The 21057-nt window shown below is 35.2% G+C and overlaps 1 protein-coding gene and 1 long non-coding RNA gene across 3 annotated transcripts; one reads left to right on the top strand and one right to left on the bottom strand.

Moving 5' to 3' along the window:
* Positions 1–62: 62 nt before the first annotated feature.
* LOC147507803 (methylsterol monooxygenase 1-2-like) lies at positions 63–4149 on the bottom strand. Of its 2 annotated transcripts, none has more exons than XM_086600469.1 (5): positions 3636–4148; positions 3227–3549; positions 1901–2048; positions 1757–1789; positions 63–522 (listed from the first exon to the last, which is right to left on the bottom strand). In XM_086600469.1, the coding sequence occupies exons 1-5, from the start codon at positions 3963–3965 to the stop codon at positions 448–450; spliced, it is 909 nt and encodes a 302-aa protein (XP_086456595.1). In that variant the 5' UTR covers positions 3966–4148; the 3' UTR covers positions 63–447. The 2 variants fall into 2 exon arrangements, with proteins under 2 accessions (XP_086456595.1, XP_086456596.1); XM_086600470.1 differs by lacking the exon at positions 63–522 and adding an exon at positions 731–826 and having other exon boundaries at positions 3636–4149.
* A 10947-nt stretch (positions 4150–15096) lies between these two features.
* LOC147507802 (uncharacterized) lies at positions 15097–15738 on the top strand. The gene is made up of 2 exons (XR_015216238.1): positions 15097–15612; positions 15698–15738. It is a non-coding gene; the product is annotated as an uncharacterized LOC147507802 (long non-coding RNA).
* The last annotated feature ends 5319 nt before the right edge of the window (positions 15739–21057 follow it).

Here is a 21057-nt window from a genome sequence, read left to right as displayed (position 1 = left end):
CCTCCCACTAGCAGGTTATGCTAGAGGTGGTAGCTGGATAATCATATACCAGCCATCAGCTAGACAGTCTATAAAAGAGGTTCCTCCATGCCCTTTGAGTTTACTATAATTTCAGAAGATCCCTCAACTCACACATTATTTATCGAACAATGGATCTTGATCCCAAGACACCAATTCATACATTCTAGTTTAAACAATGTCAGTAGAGAAATTTTAGATCCTCGAAATCGGCTGCCTAAAAATGGCTGCAACTTCCCTAAAGTACAATACAATGACAAAAGCACCTCATTTTGATCATCCTCCAGAACAGGAAAAGAACTGCACACGAAACGGAAAGGACAACCCATGATGCTAACAGGAAAATCTGAGGCTTGTCAATAGTTTCTGCTACCTTCTGAGTTCCTCTGGAGGATTAGGACTAACTTGAATTGTACCTGAAGTCCAAAGTTACTCAGCTTTGTGATCTTCAGTCTTCAGGTACATGTCCCCATTCTGCTCAATGCTGCTCCATTTCTCCCTCAACTAATCATAATAGACAAAATATTAGAAAGATTGAAAGAAAGAAAGAAAGAAAGAAGGAAAGTGTGGAAAAAGCCAAATGTATTAATTACTATAGTGAAGCATGGGCCATCGGTGACGGCCATAACAAGGACTACGGAGATGTACTCAAGACACACCCACTCAATTGGTGATTAAAAAGACATAAGGAGTGACGCCATAAAAGGTGAGGAGCCGAACATGTATTGTGGATTCATGGATACTGCCTCATTAATTTGAAGTATAGATGCATCAAGCCAGGAAGTGTGTACTAATCAAGCTTTATAACCTATAAAGCAATAAGCACAAATGACTAGTTTCAATTTAGGTGACCACTGTACGAAAGGAAACCCAACCAAATGACCTGAACGTGATGCAATGCTTAGTTACACAGAAAAGGTTAATTAGAACGATGACCTCCACTAGTTGCAAACAATAATAAATTGTGGAGTCTTTGCAATTTTGAGCTGTTTAAAAGGTGTGTTGCATTTGGAGTCTGGCATGTTACAAAGAGTCAGGACACAAAATAAGATTCAGGGACACGGCTTATCTTTTACCAACTCATGTAGTCTTATTTGAAAGAATAACTACAAGTTCATATATAATCACTGAATGAGAACATTGAAGTCAATGTAGATGCCCAAAACATATTGATTCCATCCTAGATGCACCATGGAATCACTGTTTTACTACATAGTGCATACTAGACCCAAACCAACAGTGGATTATGGACCACAATTATGATTATAATAATCCTACTTTAAAAAGTGTTGTTGATCCACGGGATCAATACTTCTAACAACAGAGAATCACAGAGATAATTTTTTCTATGGATTCTTCTTAAGCCTTCAAACACAACAAATCTCTGCTCTCATCATTCTTATCCAATCATCAATTCAAATAATGAATTGGACCCATGTAGTTATGGAGTATAGCAACACCGATAACATCTTAGTTTATTTTTTATGTAATGAATGTATCTTTGGTGATCTAGGCCAGTTCTACATGCTCACAACGCACTACCTCTTTAGGGTGTAACGAAAGTGTATCCACACAAGAATGCAACACAGAGGCCAGTATAAAGAGATTGCTCCTACATGACTTCCCATATGGAAAGTATTGAACATATTTTTGCTTTAGAGAAAAACGGTAATTATGTGAAATTTGCAAAAACATGGAAGACTTCCAAAATTTTCCACAAAAAGGGCTTCAGGTATACCTTTCCAAGGTGCTCCTTCTGGTAACGATAGCCCTGTATAGTAGAGAAGGAAGCATAAATGCAAAATGTTAAATTTATTTCCTAACCACAGCACATTCCAAAGAACAGTAGTGAGATGAAGACTCGATGTTCTTGGTAACTAACCTTATCAGTTCCATAAATGTAATCACAGTAAGTGAAAACTGAAGCAAAGTTGCTCTGGCTTTGCCCGCCAACATAATGATGGTAATCATGGTATTCAGCTCCGCCATAGAAAGGAATGTATTTTGTGAGACTCCAAGGAAAATCATAGCTGTATAACAATGCGTTAGTTCAACACTGGACATGACATCCTTATTTTAAGGTAAACAGTGTTCTTATTATTATGCATGTGGTATGCAGTCTCTACACATGTTTCAATTAGGTAAACGGATATGGTTCAGTGTGTTAAAAACCAAAACTAAATAGTAGATACTCTTGAGGAAAAATAGGCTTATATTCATAACATTTGCAAACAAAAATCTACCAATAAAAAAATATCATTCAAATGGAACATAATCGTTTTGCTTCAAAGCTAAATCAATATATTAGGAACTGACGTAGCACCGTGAAGTGTTGAACTGATTTAAATTACACTAATAGAATATTTTAGACCATTCTAAATATTTTTCTATACAAGACCAACACACACATTGATTTGAGCTAGCTAGAAACTGTCGAAGTCGAACATCTTGAAAAATCAAACAAATTGATTTCCTTGTGTAGATATTATTTATTTCAGTTAATCAGTAGTGATGAAGATCCCTGGATGGGCAATTAAGCTATACAGCTGACGCTCGTCTGCATGCCTAAGCTTATAGCCTCACGGCCTCACCCCTTGGACTATGAGCCTAGGGGCTCCAACATTTGTCCAAGCAAGCTCCTAGCACTTGGGATCCCGCACATTACCTAGTCACCCTCTGCACCACTAGCTGCAGAGACTCAGAGGGTGTGGGACATATAAGAAAGATTACCAGTAAATAGAATGTCATAAGGCTACAATTAACAGCCCGCCAAACTTGGTAATTTAATGCTCAAAGAGGTGACCTTTTTGTCTCATCAAGTAACATATAACTGAAAGACACTTATATTTAAAAAATTAAATGAGGTTTCTTCTCTTGTTTTGTTCAAGAAACGAGGTTTAAAGTGAATAAGAATCCAGAGAATAAAACCGATTGGAATTTCGAATAGTATCTAAATGAGCTCAGTAGAACATATGCAATTCCCATCGCACACGCATCATAAGCATTCTAAACCCAATGTACCACCAGTCTAAATCGATGATTCAATTCCATATTATATATCACGCACGTTGCACCAAAGTAGTTCATAAATAGTTTATGATCTACCATAACTAGTTCATAAACTAGTATATGCTCAAATCCAAAGACTTTAAGATCTACTTCTAACAAAATAACCATATACAAATATCAACGTAACAAAGTAACATACCCACTATGCGTATCGATGGCCTCGATTTGTCTCAAAACAATCCAAAACCAGAACGTAACCATATGACCAGGAGCAATAGCAGGGCCAAGAAAAGATGGTATCCCAAGGATCAAAACCTCAGCCCAATGTGCATAAGGTGCTGCAAATCCAATGGGTGCAGTAAACTCATGATGAATTTTATGTATCTTTTCATACCCCCATTTACAATGCAACAACCTATGTATCCAATAATTCCCATAATCTTCCACTATAAAATACACAAACAATTGCATCACTATCTCCCATCCTGTTGGTAACCTCAAATCTGTCCTTATCCCAACCCACTACAATAACAATAACAACAACAAACAAAATATCAATCAACAGAGAATCAATAAATAAAAATCGAGATTGTTGAAATATATTTTACCTTGATGGTGGGGTAAGAAACAAGTTGTAAAGGGCCAACGACTAAGAAAAACATAAGCATGACATCTTTATAACATTTAAGCATATCAGAATTGGGGATTCTGACTTTGGGTTGGATTTTATATTGTTGAATAGTTTTGGATTTTTTGAGTTCCAAGAGAAGTAATGGAAGTGGGACTAATGAAAAGACAAAGAATAAAAACATTATATTGTGACAGAATAAATAGTAATCTGATTTTTTGGCGGAGTAATTGAACCATAGTGTTTCTAGGTAGGTTAAGTTTCTGCCTAAGAAGAGTTCTGCTTCTTGTAAGGTTTGGAAGGGTAACATTGTTGTTGTTGCAGAAACAGAAGAAAGTTTTTGGATTTGTGAGAGTGAGGGTCAGAGAGAGAATGATAGATTTTTTTAGCTGTGAAAAGGGATGGTGGAAGTAAAAGGTCCCATGAAACCAGGCTGTAATGTGGCAACTTATGTTTTGTATGTTCTTCTCTGGTGCATGTGTCATGTGTGTGCAGTTTATAAATATATATATATAGAAAGAAAGACGGAACTCTGTGGGGTAATGATGTTGTGCACCCACAAATTGGAGATAGATGTAGATGAGCCAGGTTTTTTTTTTCTGATTCTTAAATTATTCACTGACTCATTGCTGGGACGGCCTTGACAAGACCATAATCATGATGGAAATTTAGATTTTTGAAATTGCGGTATGTACTCTACAATTCTCAGCGTGATGATAGAAAGTTACTTATTATCTAATAATTACTGGAACCATGCTATTGGATTATCAGCGGAGAGATCAATGAATGGGAATATTTTCAGAGACGTCAGACGTCAGCACCTGTATCCAGGAAACTATGTACTTGATCATGTTGTACTTCACTAAACGACAAAGAAAGAACCATGTAAAAATTACAATGGAAATTCGGTGGCCTTCACGTGCAATCTTATGGGCTATAGACTGGACTCTTTTATATTCCTTTGTTTGCTGTCCAAGAACCCAATCAAGTTTACTCGATAAACTTGTTTTCGGCCCATAACAACACAAGCAAAATCCTGGTACATTTCGTACACATCCAAACGAAAATTCTCATATGATTAAGTGCTGGTGTGCTACTAATCATGGATGACGGGTGACACTGTTATCTTTGTACTATTCACCTTTTACTGAAAACAAAGATGTAGTATTAAAGTGATCAAAGACAAAGATACGTATCAAATCTATAATCATGCAGTGCAGAATCCGCATATAATCTTCAAGTGAGCCCACCAATCAGATCAGTCTCATCAGTCATCACTCTTATGTGTTCAATGATCTGATCCTTTTAAATGATTTGATGCGTGGACTTTAGTAGTAGATAATCAGATTATTTCTTTATATCTTTTGTCGGGCGCCTTACATTAAGGTTAGTGGACTGTCGTCTTTTGAACCTTGACTACTTTTCCTTTAGGCTAAGTCCAATGGTTGGAAAACTGGAAAAAAAAAAGATTGTTTTAAAGATAAGGGGTATGAAATTGGATACCCTAAACCCTAATGGTTTGGAATATAAATTTTATACGGTTATACCAAGTCAAACACTTTAAAGTTTAAACAATTTGGTTTTGTTCATTCAGTGCCAATTCAAGTTACACAGAACACACTCTCTACTTCTCAATATTACTCTCTATATATAGAGAATAAAATTGAGATATGGAGTCAAATCTGTCTGTTTGGACTCCACTTTTGTAGGAATAGAAATCCATTGGACTCAACCTTAGAGGAGGTGATGCTTGCACGGTATTTTCATTATTAGCTTCGTCAGTAAATCTTTGTTTATCTTGCGAAAATGTACAAAGACGAAGTTAAATAAAAACACTTGCAAATTTAATGAGGTAGCATATTCTAATAATTAACCTCTATTTTAGATAAGATTTTACGTGCTGTTGGGGAAAACGATACCAATTGATCCCCACTTAAGATAATTTGTATTTGGATACTCTAATTTCCAATCGAAAAATCTAAATTTTTACTACAACCAGCAACAATAAACCTAAGATATGGAATTAACCATCACAAACAAGTAATAACAATGTAGAGTAAAAAATATAACACAATGAAACACAAGATACAATGTGGTTCGGCTAAATGTCTACTTCCACAAGAGCAAATCCTTTATAGGAGTAGAAAATAAAATTACAATCACTCCTCTTAAGTCTCTCAAATACTTACTAGATCTCTCTTCTACAATCTCTATCCTTACAAACTTTTTCTCTTTGCAAGGATTTTATCTCAATTTTAGTTGTTCTCAAAATTAGTTTCTCTTTCTCTCATGTTCTAGGTTAGAAACCCTAACTTCATATATATAGTGTCTAAAATTTTGGGGAGATGACGAAATTTCGGTTCATTCAGCAAACAAATGCTTAGATATCATGCTTATTGGTTCGGTAACTCGTTGTTACTGGAAAACCAAAGTACATGTTACATTGTCAAATTCGGTACTGAGATACCGAATTGGCTTCGATCACTTTCTCGGTACTTAGTTGTTGGTCATGCCACCCATACTCGATATCAAGATGTTGTTTCCCTGAATATGGTGAGGGATCCTAACAATCTCCCCATCCCGAGCCATGAGGGAGGATACTCCTCACATTCCCAAATCAATAGGAAAAATGTGTCACCAATCCGGCGATGGCACAACAAACATCAAACTTCCCATTCGCTAAAACTTTGGTCATCATATCCGACCCATTCTTGTCGGTATGGATCTTCCCAATACATAATTATTTATCTTCGAGAACTTATCTAATCCAATGATAACACACATGTATGTGTTTTGATCTATAATGAAAACTCAAATTTTTGCTCAAGTAGATGACGCTCTGACTATCACAAAGAACCACAAATTGTTTCTGCTTTAGCCCTAGTTCATTGAAGAACTTCTTGATCTATAGCATCTATTTGCAACACTCAGTGGCTACAATATACTCAACTTCTGTAGTGGAGAGGGCAACACATTTTTACAACTTAGATTGTCAAGAAACTGCTCTTCCTACAAATGTAAAGAGATAACCGGAAGTAGATTTCATCGAGTTAACATCACCTGCCATATCTACATCTATGTAGCCTTCAAGTAAGGTTTTACTCCCACCAAAATACAAACATGTCTTGGAAGTGCTCTTGAAATATCTCAATATCCACTTAACACCTTTTCAATGCTTTTTCCCCGGATTTGACAGAAATCAGCTTACAACATCCATGACGAAAGCAATATCCGATCTTGTATATATCATTGCATACATCAAGTTACCCACTGCGGATGCATAATAAACCTTTTGCATTTCTTTCTTCTCGTGCTCACCTTTCAGATACTTAGCTTTGGTCATGCAGAATTGGCTACCAAGCGGACAACTCACTGGTTTCGTTTGATCCATATTGAATCTCTTCAATACCTTCTCAATTTATCTTTCTTGAAAAAGACACAATTTCCTACTATTTCTGTCACGAGTGATCCGCATATAAAGTATTTACTTTGCTTGACCCAGATCCTTTATCTCAAAGGACTTACTCAAGTCTTTTTTCAACTTGCTATCTTGTTGATATTTTTGCCAACAATTAACATATCATCCACATATAATAAGAGTACTATGAAATCACCATCTATAAACTTCTGAACAAACACACAGTGATCGGAATTGAAGAAGACTTTTTGTAATCATACTTCACCATAAAGGACTTAAACTTCATGTATCACTGTCTCGATGCCTGTTTCAAACCATACAAACTCTTTCTCAGTCTGCATACCAAATGCTCCTTGCCTTTAACCTCAAAACCCTCTAGCTAGTTCATGCAAACATTTTCCTCAAGATCACCATGAAGAAAAGATGTCTTGACATCTAGTTGCTCAACCTCTAGATTCATACTTGTGGTTAAACCTAATATCACCACCCTAATAGAAGTCATTTTAACTACCGACCGGAGAGAAAATTTCTTCAAAGTCAATATCTTTCCTCTGACTAAATCCCTCTACAACAAGGTGAGTTTTGTGCTTTGGATGTGGATTACTCTCTTCATGCTTGATTTTGAACACCCATTTGTTATTGAGAACTTTTATTCCTTTTAGGATTAACCAAGTCATAGGTGCGATTCTTATGCAAAGAACTCATCTCATCTTGCATGACCTTCAACCACTTCTCTTTGTCTGTACCTTCAAGATCTTTTTGATAGTATGTATATAGGTTTTTCACCATTGGATATCAATATATAGGTATGTGGTGGGTCCCTGGTTGAAACTTGTCTTTTTCTCTCAGATCTTTTCAACTCATCATATGGTTGCTCAGGAGGATGCACTTCGATCTTCTTGCTTAGGTGATGGTTCATGCACATCTTCTGCATCTTCTATCTCAATAGGTCCAATCCCATCATGAACAATAGGATCATCATCATGAGCCTCAAACTCATGGTTCTCTGCATTCTTAACGTCTTATGCAACTCGTTCCATAGTAGGAACTTCTGGCTCTAAATCAACAAGATCGTCAACAAAAGCTTATAGTTTTTCACCATTCTCAAAGTCCTACTTCTTCCAAGAACACAACATCTCAATTTCAGATTACCTTTATGTTAATCGGATCATAAAGCTTATAACCAAACTTCTCATCCCCATAACCAAGAAAAATGTATTACTTGGCTTTGTCGTCAAGCTTGGACCTCTCATCTTTGGGAATATAAACAAATGTTCTACACCCAAATACCCTCAAGTATCCATAATCAACATCTCTGCCTGACCATACTCTCTCTCGATAATCACTATTTAGAGACTTCAAATGCGATAGGTTAATCACATATACGGCTGTGTGCATTGCTTCTACCCAGCAACTCTTTGGTGGCTTAGAATGAGACAATATGCATCTCATCCTGTATACAATTGTATGGTTCATCCTCTCAGCTATACCATTGTGTTGCGGTATCTTGGGCACTGTCTACTCATGACAAATTCCATGACTCTTGCAATATTTTTCAAACGTCCTAGTGTACTCTCCCCCATTATCTGAATGAATACACTTCAAATTAAGGCTTCCCGACCTCTCTTTCTAACATGCTATGGAAAGTCTTGAACACACCAATAACCTCATCCTTGGTCTTCAAACTATATGCTCATATTTTTCTTGACGCATCATCAATGAAAGTCAAAAAGTATAAAGCTTTCCTATTTGACTTCACTTTCATGGGACCACATAAATCTGAGTGTACTAGCTTAAGGACATTCTCTTTTCGGTAAGAGAGGAATCTTTGGAAAGATACCTTATGTTGATTTAATTTCCAACCAAACAATGAGTACATCTATTTAATTGCATACCTTTGATGTTTGACAATGTCTTTTGCTTGGCAATAACTTCCATGTATTTCTCTCCCATATGACACAATCTCTTATGTCATAGTTTAGTAGAAGCTTCTTCTTGTGCCACATTTAACTCTACTTTACACAAACTAGCTTGTGTTTTGTGCCACATTTAACTCTACTTTACACAAACTAGTTTGTATTTTGTAAAGCGGACAACACTTCTTCCCTTTGGCTACCACAAAGGAACATTTACTTAGTTTCCATACCCCATTATCAAATGAGCTATGTACACCATCATCATCTAACTTCCCAGCATAAATTAGGCTGCTTAGTCAAATGTCAGGGACATGTCTTACATCTTTGAGTGTCAAGGTGTAACCGACACTAGTTTCCACATAAAAATCACCAATGCGTGTAATCTTTGAGACTCCATTGTTATCCATCTTCACCTCACCAAAATCACTGCATTTGTAGGTAGTAAAGAAACTCATGTGCAGTGTGACGTGATAGGATGCTCCGGTACGTATCTATCACACACTCTGTATCTTGGCATGAGGTACTAAACACAATCTGACACAATTCCCACTAGATCATCGTCTACTACTGTGGTAGTATCTCGGCTTGTAATTCCATTTATCTTTACTATGTCTTTATGTACACAATTATTCTTTTCATCCCTCTTTAGTGTTCTACACTCGTATTTGAAAGGACTCTTAGTGGCACAATAGTAACATTGTCTCTCTTTCTTAGGAGTTCTAGATTCACCCCTAGATTTGCTTCAGTCATCAAGAATGAGGTGGTTTTCTACTCTTACATCTCCCCCATTTTTTTTGTGACAAAGATCTCTGAGTGAGAGGAGCTACTCTATGAACCCCTTCTTGTCTCCTCATCCAGCAATGCACTGGTAGCCATTTCCATTGAAACGATTCTATCTTTAGCGACTTCGCCAAAAGAAACTGTCAAAGTCTCCCAACTATCGGGTAGATAGTTCAATAGTAACAAAACCTCAATTCCGTCACCCATATCAATCTTCATCAAATGCAACTAATTGATAATATTATGTACTTCATTAAGATGCTCAGACATTGAAGAACATTCTTTGTACTTTGACTTAGCAAACTTCTTAATGAGTAATATTTTGTTTCCGGCAGACTTCCTCTAATAGAAGTCTTCGAGTTTCTTCCACAAGCTAAAAATAGTAGTCTCTTGAGATACATGGTGGAATATATTATCGTCAATCCATTATTGAATGTACCCAATAACGTTTCTATCAAACTTGCTCCACTTGGCCACGGATACTGCATTCGGTTTTACTCCTCCATTCTCAATGGATTGTGCCAAGTCTTTGCAATAAAACAAATCTTCCATCTTGGCTTTCCAAATGGTGTAGTTACTTTTATTTAGACTAGTCATATGAGTGTTTATAGAATGATCCATATAAACAAACTATTTCAACTCAAACCTGCTCTTAGAAATTTAATCAAATACCTTTTTAGCAAAGTTTGGAACAATAACATTTGTGATTGATATAATCTGGCTCTGATATCACTTGTTAGGAAAAACGATTCCAATCAATCCCCACCTAAGATAATTTGTATTTGGACACTCTAAACTCCAATCGAAAAATTTTAAGTTTTTATTACAACCAACAACTACAAACCTAAGCTATGGAATTAACTATCACAAACAAACAATAATAACAATGTAGAGTAAAAAAACATAACACAATGAAACACAAGATATAACGTAGTTCGGCCAAATGCCTATTTTCACAAGAACAACTCATTTATAAGAGTGAGAAGAAAGATTACAATCAATTATCTCTTGTCTCTTCAACACTTACTACAATCTCTCTTCTACAATCTTTTTCTTTATAAATTTTTTCTCTTTGCAATGTTTTTCTCAAAATTTTGATTGTTTTCAAAATTGGGGTTTTTATCTCTCTTTCTATCTTTTGTTCTAAGTTAAAAACTCTAACTTCATATATATAGTGTGTCTGAAATTTTAGAGAGATGGCAAAATTTCAATTCATTCAGCAAACATATGCTAAAATCATGCTTGGTTCAGTAACTCGTTGCTGCTCCAAAACCAAATTAAAGGTTATATTGTTAAATTCGGTACTGAGATACCGAATTGGCTTTACTTTCTCGATACCTAGCTGCTGGTCATGCCACCCATATTCGGTATCAAGATGTTGTTTCCCTTAACAAGAGTTCCCAACACATGCATGGGAAAAAAAATAAAAATAAACCATTGGACATCACAAACGAGGGTGGTAACCGCCTAACCGGCCGCGAATGACCACTTAACCGGGAAAAAAAACTGCGAAGGAACAACGACTATTATAATCACAGACAACTTGTTTGTTATTTTCGTTGAACAAGCTAGAAATAAATGAACTTATTAATGAAGTACCCTCCGAGAATAACCCGAGAATTTCATAAAAGATAAGAATGATGCATGATTTGATCATACGCAATCAAAGTGGGCCACTGCCCTTTTCATCATCAATTTTTTTTCAGGGTCTCCCACCATCAAATCATTATACTTGACTATGCACTCTGGACTCGCAGAAAATGAAATGATAGGCATGATCATATTAGATATTGTTGCAGTGTTCCAAGGACAGACCTCGGAAAAATACAGAATGAGGTTCACGTCGTCACTCTGGGAGTCTGGGATGACATGGCGTTCGTAAGTGCGTTTCAAAGAAATTCTTTTAGCATGCCAACCATTACATCAGATGACGAGTGATTTTTAAGACTACACTGATGCACGCAAGCTGTGCGTTTTGCTTCAAACAAAAACAAGGATAATATCATAATTTACATTAAAAAACAGGAACAAAAACATTTAAAAAAGTAGATAAGTGATTGAGAGTATAAATAACCAAAAAGTATAGAAACAAAAACTTCATAAAAAGTGGAGAAGCGATTGAGAAATATATAAAAAACAAAAAAAATAGTCCATATGACTAATTTGTGAAAAAAGTAACTCTAGAGGACACTGTTTTTTGTGAGTAACTCACACGGATAAATGTTGGGGAAAAATAACTCACCAACCCACTATTTCAAAATTATGAACCCTTAAGGACAAAATAAGTGGGCTCGACCCTTTTACTTTTTTTAAATATCAGTTATACCCTTCCGTGAAAATAACCCTCAAGGATAAATGATCCGGATTTAAAATAAATATTTTCCAATTTTATCATTTCTGTCATTTTACTATGAACAATGAATGTTCATACCTTCTGCTGGTGTATGAACAATGAGTGTTCATATCCAAATATGTGAATGTACCTTATACAATATATTGATGTATGAACATTGAATGTTCATACCCAAAGGACTATGAACATCGAATATTCATACCCAATCAATGTTCATACTCAAAGACTATGAACATTGAATATTCATCATGTGTGAACATCGAATGTTCATACCCAAGGACTATGAACATTCCCAAAGGACTATGAATATTGAATGTTTATACCAAAAGGATTATGAACATCGAATGTTCATACCCAAGGACTATGAACATCGAATGTTCATACCCAAATGACTATGAACATTGAATGTGCATGTATGGACATTGAATGCTCATACCAAGAACTATGAACATCGAATGTTCATACTAAATACACCGAGTCGTCTCGTCTGGGCCGAGCCGTTAATTATTTCGCGTCAGGGGTACACTTGATATTTCATCTATCCGATCCATTTTTTATTTCGCGTCAAGGGTATACTTGACCTTTCATCTACCCAGTCATTGTGAGTTACGGAAAAAAAAAGGTATCCTTTAGAGTTACTTTTTCGGCAGTTTTGTCATTGAGAGTCACTCTCTGTAAAAAAAATCTTAAAATACTATTGTGGGACTGTAGCTGAGGGGCGTGGATTTTAAAGTATTTTAGATTCTTTTATAGGAGAAAAAAAATGGGAGTCTTTTCATTTACTTTTGTCCATAAAAAAATTTATAGGAGTCGCTACAGCTATATATATCACTCTGTTAGTGGTATGGCATCCTGGAGGTCCAGCCCAATGGATTAGGGACATTAAAGAGGTCTACCAAGCCGATGGCACCGTAGAGAATCATGGAGCGAGAGGCAGAGGATCGGATAAAAGAAGTGGGCGGTGTAGTGTGTGGTAGAAAAGAAGGTCACGTGATTGAAGGAAGAGAGAGAGATGGGTGAGAAAATCAATAGCTAGAGGGCCCGCAGTGGAAAATGTATAAAAGAGAAAAGTGAGGAAGAAGAAAGGAAGAAAAAAAGACTAACGAAAATTAGGTCACAACAATTAGCTAGATTGTTCTCATATATACCAATTATATTCATTCTCAATCTAGCAATGTTATCATTTAAATCTGCTCCGGACTGGGCTTTCTGTGCAAATCTTGAATGTGATCATAGTTTGTGATTTCAATTGGAATCTCGGAATTCCGTCTATTCGGTTTTTAGAAAAAATAGATATATACAAATTTTGAATTTTGCTAGGAATATTTTGAAATTATAGGTGGAATTTTAATTTTTTAAGATGTCAGAATTCTGGAATTCCAAAATCCCGAACTATGCATCAATGCATTGCATGTAATTTTTTGTTATGCGTTTTTGTTTAATTAAGTTGCACATGTTCCTCTTTGAACATATTGTATGAGCATATCTAAGTTCACGACCATTCTTTTTTTCTTTTTGTTTCATTTAATATGGACCACATTGAGGTCTATACACATTACGTATATACCATACAAATTGGTAAAAGGGATTGAAACCAGTTAACTAGAAGGTTTAATAATGCGTTAATATGGGGTGTATAAATTTCTGTTTGAATAGATAATTTAATTCAGAAGTGTGATTCCTGTTTTAATAAGGGGAATTCCTATTTTAATAGTGAATTAATTTAGAAGTGTTGGGATTTTTGTTTTCAATAGGGAGAGGAATAATTCTCGTTTTAATAGGAGATGACATACATTAATGGTGCGAGCTTTTGAATATATAATTTAATTTAGAAGTGTGATTTCCGTTTTAATAATAGAGGAATTCCTGTTTTAATAGTTAATTATGATAATCAATTTTATGATATATAATCTATTATGAGTCACATTATTGTTTTTAAACTTAAAAAGAATTGTTTGGTAAAAAGTTATAGAAACCATTATCTCATCCTCAAAGTGAGATAATTCATTAAAACATAAACAAAAAGAAGTAGCTTAAAAAATGAGAAACAAAAATTATGGAGCTTTCCTCTATAAACGAGTTACTATATTTTAATTATTTTTGGTTTTTGGCAATTTATGTTTCTATTTCTGGTTTAGTCATAAAATAAGAAATTGATTTGTATTTGATTGTTTGGTATATCATTTATTCTATAAAAGATTATCTCAAAAATATTTAGGTTAGAACTAAGTTTAAAAAGATAATTCTTTCTATTAATAATGGTGGCCAAACGGCTCCTAGAAACGTTCGGACTTTATGTTTTCAATAGAGAGAGGAATTATCGTTTTAATATGATAAGACATGAATTTTTAATAGAGCTTGAAAAATACATTGGTGCCAGCTTTAATAAATTTATATATAGACAAGTTTTTAGACCTAAACATATCCCAGACTATTTTCGATAGTTTGTGTAAATTAGGTAAGAGTTTAAGATATTTCTCGTATTTAAGAATCTAGAATCTTACTCAACTTAGAATTCACTGCTTACTCAAAATATTTTTTGTTTGTGAAGGATTCTTCATAGTTAACGTACGGTTCAAGTTGTAGATGTATTAGGAAATTAACTTTTGATAATTTAAGTGTCCACTTACGTGGTATATCTCTTTCTCAATAATGATATATATGCTTTAATATAGAGAGAGGATCGATGACAAATATAAGGAAAAAGCACTTGGATATCAACTTAACAGGACAGGGCTGGGATTTCATCTAACGATAGATAAATTGAGGGTCACAATTCGCTGTGGTGCCTAAACGCAAGATTAGAAATTAATTGGGACTCTTAATTTCAAAAAACTTTGAAACAGAGAAACCCATTTGTTTTCCCTTGATAATTCTGTTTCAACAAATGCTCAGCCTGCTAACTTAGTTTATATCTATCTAATATAACAAAAACAAATAATGCTGCTCTAACTGTTACTCCTACTCCAATCTTTATATATATATAATAGCAGTCCCTTTTCCTGCTCTCTGAGGGTGTCCACGTAGGCAAATTTTAAGTACCCTTTTTACTCACGAGAAATCAGGATGGATTGAGAAAAAAGTGGAGAAAAAACTGGCCGAACCACTTAAAAAGTAAAGTGGAGAAAAAAACTGCAATCAGGAGAAAAAAACTGCGAAAACTAAGAGTCACACTTAATTAAAAGTGAGGACCAACAAATGAAAGTAAGTTTACCCATCTTTCTCTCTACAAAGATCAGCTAAGAGGATGTCACCCCAATATCGGTTATCTTTAATCAACTCCATTCCAAAACATTTTCTCTCTCAAATTTGTTCTTCTTTCTTAACTGTTAAATTACTCTATTTTTTATCACGTCTCGAATTCAATATGGCTGTGAAGGGTGAAGTTAAGTCTACAACTATGGCAAAGCAAGTGAAGGAAAAGAAGGTAGCAAAAGCAGCAGCACCAAAGGAGAAGAAATCTACTCCTTCTCATCCACCTTATTTCCAGGTACACTTTGTTTATTTCTTACCAATTTCTTCAATTTTAGTGTTTGGTTGTGGAGTTATTGATTGGGTATGTTTGATTTGTGTAGATGATTAAGGAAGCACTGTTGGCTTTGAAAGAAAAGGGTGGTTCAAGTCCCTATGCAATTGCAAAGTACATGGAAGAGAAGCACAAGGAAGTTCTACCAAAGAAATTTCAAGAAGATGTTTGGTGTTGGTTGAAGAACAATGTTGTGAAAGGAACACCGGTAAACGCGTCAAAGCTTCATTCAAGTTATCGATAATCGCTAAGAAAGTTTCAAAAGCGATGTGAAACCAGTGAGAACTCGTTAAGAAGAAGGTCGTTTCAAAGGCAAAGGCTTCCTCCTATTCTTGATCGAAAGAAGGTGGTGAAGAAACAAACCGTGAAGAAAACCGAGAAGAAGGTGAAGAAAGTTGGAACACCGTGAAGAAGAGTAAGAAAATTTCGGCGCTGTGAAGCGAAACATCTCCTTTGAACATCTCGGACTTGATCACACCCCTTCTTACTTGGTAAGCCTTCTTTTAAAACGGCGTTTGTTGTCGTTGTTGTTGTTGTATTTTTTGAATTTGGGGTTTGGTTTGCTTTTGGTATTGGGATGATCTCATTTTTCACGTTCTTGCAAAAGATTAATTACCTTTTGACACCGAGATACTTTGGGTTTGGTTTGCTTTTGGTATTGGGATGATCTCATTTTTCACGTTCTTGCAAAAGATTAATTACCTTTTGACACCGAGAAGAGTTTCAATTTATTTGCATTAATTTTGGTTTTTGTCTCCAAGTTTTATTATCTTTGTCCATGATTTTCAGTTCGGAAAAGTGCATTGTTTGATATCTCAATACAAGTATTTATGGTAAATCATCGGTTGAAATTGATCGACATTTGATTTTGCTATCTCAGGGTGTCATATTGCTTGGAATCGCGTTTGCACTTCGTTGAACTTGCCACAATTGAAAGGTGAAATCCCTTGATCAGGTAATTAGTCATGTATATATGTTTTTCTATCTACGGTTCTTTTATTTCTCTGCATACATTGTTGTAGTTCATGTTCATATATCCACCACTTTGTTCATGTAGTTTCGTGTATACAAGTAGTTATGTGTTTTCACCTTATGAAATTTTACCCTTTTTTTCTCGATACTCTGTTTTATAATGTGGCAATTTTATTTTACTGAATGTTAATGTTTGGTCATCGGTTATTATTCCTAATATGCACAACTCAAGTTGAAATTTTATTACTAGGTATTAGATACTGTCAGATTTTAAAAAAAAAAAAAAAAAAAAAGAATTATTGTCAGAGCAAGAAAGAAACTATAAGGGTGGGATCATGCAATGGAAGTCATATCCATTAGACATGGGAACCATTGTGGAGGCCCCTCTTACAGACATAAGCTCTAACAGTATCTTAGAAAGAGATAGGACGAGCAGCTTGGTCAATTATTATAGAATGGAAACTTAAGCACATTTTTTTGTGAATGAAACTTCATGCATTGTAGCAACTTAGCTTAGAGAAAGAACTTGAAAAACTAAAAAAAACAACTTTTGTACGTGCCAGGGATAGTATGACACTAAAGGTTCTTTCAATGAATCCAATTTGTTATCGTAATTCGAGTAGGTATGCATCTTATAACCTTTAACATGTCATATTTGAGGAGTTGCAGTTGCATGATCACAGTCCGGCTATTCTATCCTTTTTGGATTCCTTTAGATCCAGGAACCCCTTTAGATTTTTTTAGCATACTCTTAGTAGTAGTTAAGACTGTCCCATCTATGGCAAACCCTCCTTATATATGGATGGACCATTTTAATTAGATCAGCAACATCAGGTACACTAGCCATGGTCCCAGACTCCCAGTGTTCCGATATGATTTCACGCTTCATATAGCATAGGAATGATAGGATAGACCAAAGTGTTTAAGTTGGTACAACATGTTTACATGGAAATATATCAAAACATACTATGGTCTGTAGTCCTTTGTCTTAGTTATATTCAGAAACCTTCATACAACCATAAATTATGTTATCACTGAATAACACAATCCTAGGCACTGGCACGGTATTATGGACTCAATGCGCAGGACTGATTGTGTGCTTTCCTATTTCTTTTTCCTTTTTTTTTTTTTCTCTTAGGTCTGTTCTCGATCATGTTAGTGTTGAATGCTTCAAAAAGATGCTATTAATTCAGGGATGTTAGGGTAACTGAACACATGTAATCAACAAACTATATACCAAAAATGAAGAAATTGTGTTTTTCCACTATACAGTTGTCCACTAGAACAAACAATAATAACTACCAAGATATTGTCAAGGTTAACAACATTTTATCGTGATATATCCAATTAGAAAATTAAATAAGATTTCAAGAAATGATTTAAGATATTTAATTATTTGTGGTTTGCTCTTGTTCTTTTAAGCAAAAGAGGTGATATTGTATTGTGTAGCTACTAAGCCAAGAAAATGTGCTTTATTTGATTGCTATGCTTTTATATTCTCTTTTCTAGGCAGATTCGTCTCTATTTTTCTCACAATTCTTTTTAGGAAGAGATGTGTATCTGAAATCGGCCTAACCAACTACCGAAAGGAACTCCTTAGAATGATATAGTGTAATTTTTTCGTTCATGGAGATCTTTCGTTTAGATCACTTGATGATAAAAGCCATTGTGCATGTTGGATATGCACTCTTCGATTTTCATTGGTTCTACCATAACATTATTTTTTCAAATCTGAAATTAATTCTTTGAGTTTGTAAATTTTGATTTCTTTGGATTTTGTGTAACTTGATTTCTATTGATTTATGTTATGCATAGAGGAGAGGTGAAGTGCAGTCCATGTGCATTGCAAATATGGAGGCCCTGGTGGAAATATTGCAATAGAATAAGTCAATTCCATCTCTTCCATATAGTTATGCTATTTAGAAATAGCAAGTAATGCTAATTGCCTGTTTCTAGATCTAAAATTATGCTTTCAATTTCGTTTTTATATTTCTGTAGAGTATACCATTTTACATGAATATGTTTGGGAAATTCTATAGTTAGCCATTTTAGTTTAAACTTTAGAGCTTTAAAACCACATTTCTACATTATATATATAATCCACAATGATGTGTTAGATATTTTCACCAAGTTATTTCGTACTATCAGGAGAAAGGTCCTAGGTTCTTTCACTATGCACTTTCTGTGAATAAATTTAAATAGGGATTCATGGTTTGTGGCACTCATGTTACATACATACTATAGGTTTATGAGAAGTATATTGATCAGCTTTGAGTGTATAGAAGCTCTAAGTCTAGCTTTTAGATGAAGAGCTGTTGATAACAATGTTTATAGTTTAAGTTTAGCTTCTCATAAATATTTCAAGCTACATCAAATATGTCTAATGAATATATTTTGAGAAGAAAGAAGAAAATAGCCACTGTATGTGTAAATGATGGCGTCTTTTGAAATAAAAACCGAGGGAGTTTATTTTTTGTGTGTGGTGCGAGAATGAAACACGCGTGTGTAGGGGGGTATCAGCTTGCAGTAACTGTTTCTATGAAGTATCAACAGGTGGTATCCGTCTCTTGCCTTCAAAAGTAGTGAGGATAGTAGTGACTAATTAATCTCATTGAGGATCTTAAGTGTATCTCAAACATAACTTTGAGAAATGTCTTAGTGTTACAATAGGTAGTTGTAATGTCATTTATTGTTGAAGGGCTTAACTAGAAGGTACTTGATATGTCAATGGGGATGGCCGGATGGGGATGAGACCTGTGATGGGTTCCAGATAGTTTTAACAATGCTTTGATAAGAATTTGTGGTCTTGGTCTGTTGGACACTTAAATGTTTAATCTCTGAAACCATTATGAAACTTCTTGGTACTTTTATTTTAGTTAGTAGTCTCGACTTTGTGTTGAACTCATTTTTTGTTTTGTTTATGCAGACAAATCTTGCGGGGATCTGGAATGGTACTTCTTTTGTCCAAGAGACACGACTAATCGTGCCACTGAAATTGGATATTGGAAGACGACTGGTAGAGATAGACCCATCTGTCAGAATGGCCCGCATTAATCGTGGGGATGAAGAAGACAATCGATTTTCCATTTAGGAAGGGCACCGCGAGGAGATAGGACAAATTGGGTTATGCATGAATATCGACTTGAAGCCAAGCAATTGTTTGACACCGTGTCTCGCAAGTAAGACTTTGTTTCAAATTTGCATGTAGTTATATTTCTTTGGTTTATGACTGTTTTGTCAAGTTAAATTGTTGTATTATGGTTAATCTAATATTAGAGTATGTGATTCCGCTAAGTGCTATACTACATATTTTGCAAGCGATCTTTTCTATATTGTTGTCAAATGAGATATGTATCACTAGCACAAAGTACATAGAGCATATAGGCAGTACCGAAATCTGGCTGAAAGGGCAAGTTTTGTCGCTAGGGTCTGCAGCCAGAGCCGCCAGCCGGAAAGCAATATTCCACAGGATCTCACAAGCCATTGATGCAGTTAAATTGTATGCTATACCTTAGAATCACATCTCCGCGATAGATCACATGGCTGTTTCCATCCAATTTGGAAAATTAATGAATTCAAAAGTCGCTTTTTAAACGGCTTATACTCATGACGTAAATTTATTCAGAGAAAATCCTACCCGCATCAAGAGACCCCCATCACGCGAATGTATGTATTTCTGCCTCAACCTCGGACTGATTCATCCTTAATTTAAAGCTTCTTGGTCCTCCCTTTACGATGTCAATCTAAAAGACAAAATTTTATAAACTCAGTGAAGTACCAAAATAAACCGTAAAGAAAATAGTTTCAATCAATCCTGAAATAACAATTCATTTAAAACCTATATAAGAAAAGTACCGTGTACTTGCTTCCTTCGATGTTCAAAGAAACTTGAGAATGGACAAGTGATATGTGCTGCACTTAAAAGAGTTCATTCAGCAACTAATATAAATGACAAAATGTGAGGATTGCTGAACTCATCTACGAAGGTAAAGTAAAACAAAAATCTGCACCCAGGGCTGTATATCAGAAATAATAACTCTCTGGCTAACTAGGATTTGACAAAGTTTCGCTTTTACGTGACCTCTAGATAACAAAACCAAAGGTCGAAAAACTGACAATTTTTTCATCAACTAGGTGTTCTATCAAACCAACTAATGGTAAAGCTCAATAAAGGAAAAAGGTAAGCACCGGTGATGGGTGTCTAAATCTTAATCTCGATGGGGCAAGAACTGCAAGAGAATACGGATATCGTTGAGCAATTAGACACCATTTTAAAAATGTTAGACATTGTTGCTTTGGTGGAGGTATTCAAACGTCAGTTATGTTTCAAGAGCTTAAAACCATTGAGATGTTATTCAGGGGGTGTGCTGAAGGAAATTACAAAAAAAAAGCATTGAAATCATTAGAGCATTTGCATGAACTATTGGGAGCACTGTT

Source organism: Coptis chinensis, chromosome 3 (genome assembly GCF_015680905.1).
Source record: "Coptis chinensis isolate HL-2020 chromosome 3, ASM1568090v1, whole genome shotgun sequence".
Lineage (NCBI taxonomy): Eukaryota > Viridiplantae > Streptophyta > Magnoliopsida > Ranunculales > Ranunculaceae > Coptis > Coptis chinensis.
This window is presented reverse-complemented; position numbering and strand designations above follow the sequence as displayed.

Excerpts from the sequence above, each read along its gene's own strand:
- LOC147507803 (XM_086600469.1), bottom strand. The coding sequence starts at position 3,965 with ATGTTACCCTTCCAAACCTTACAAGAAGCAGAACTCTTCTTAGGCAGA. Across the intron at positions 3,550-3,635 it reads TTTCTTACCCCACCATCAAG|TGGGTTGGGATAAGGACAGA; the intron begins GTAAAATATATT and ends TTGTTATTGTAG. Across the intron at positions 1,790-1,900 it reads ACATTTATGGAACTGATAAG|GGCTATCGTTACCAGAAGGA; the intron begins GTTAGTTACCAA and ends TCTACTATACAG.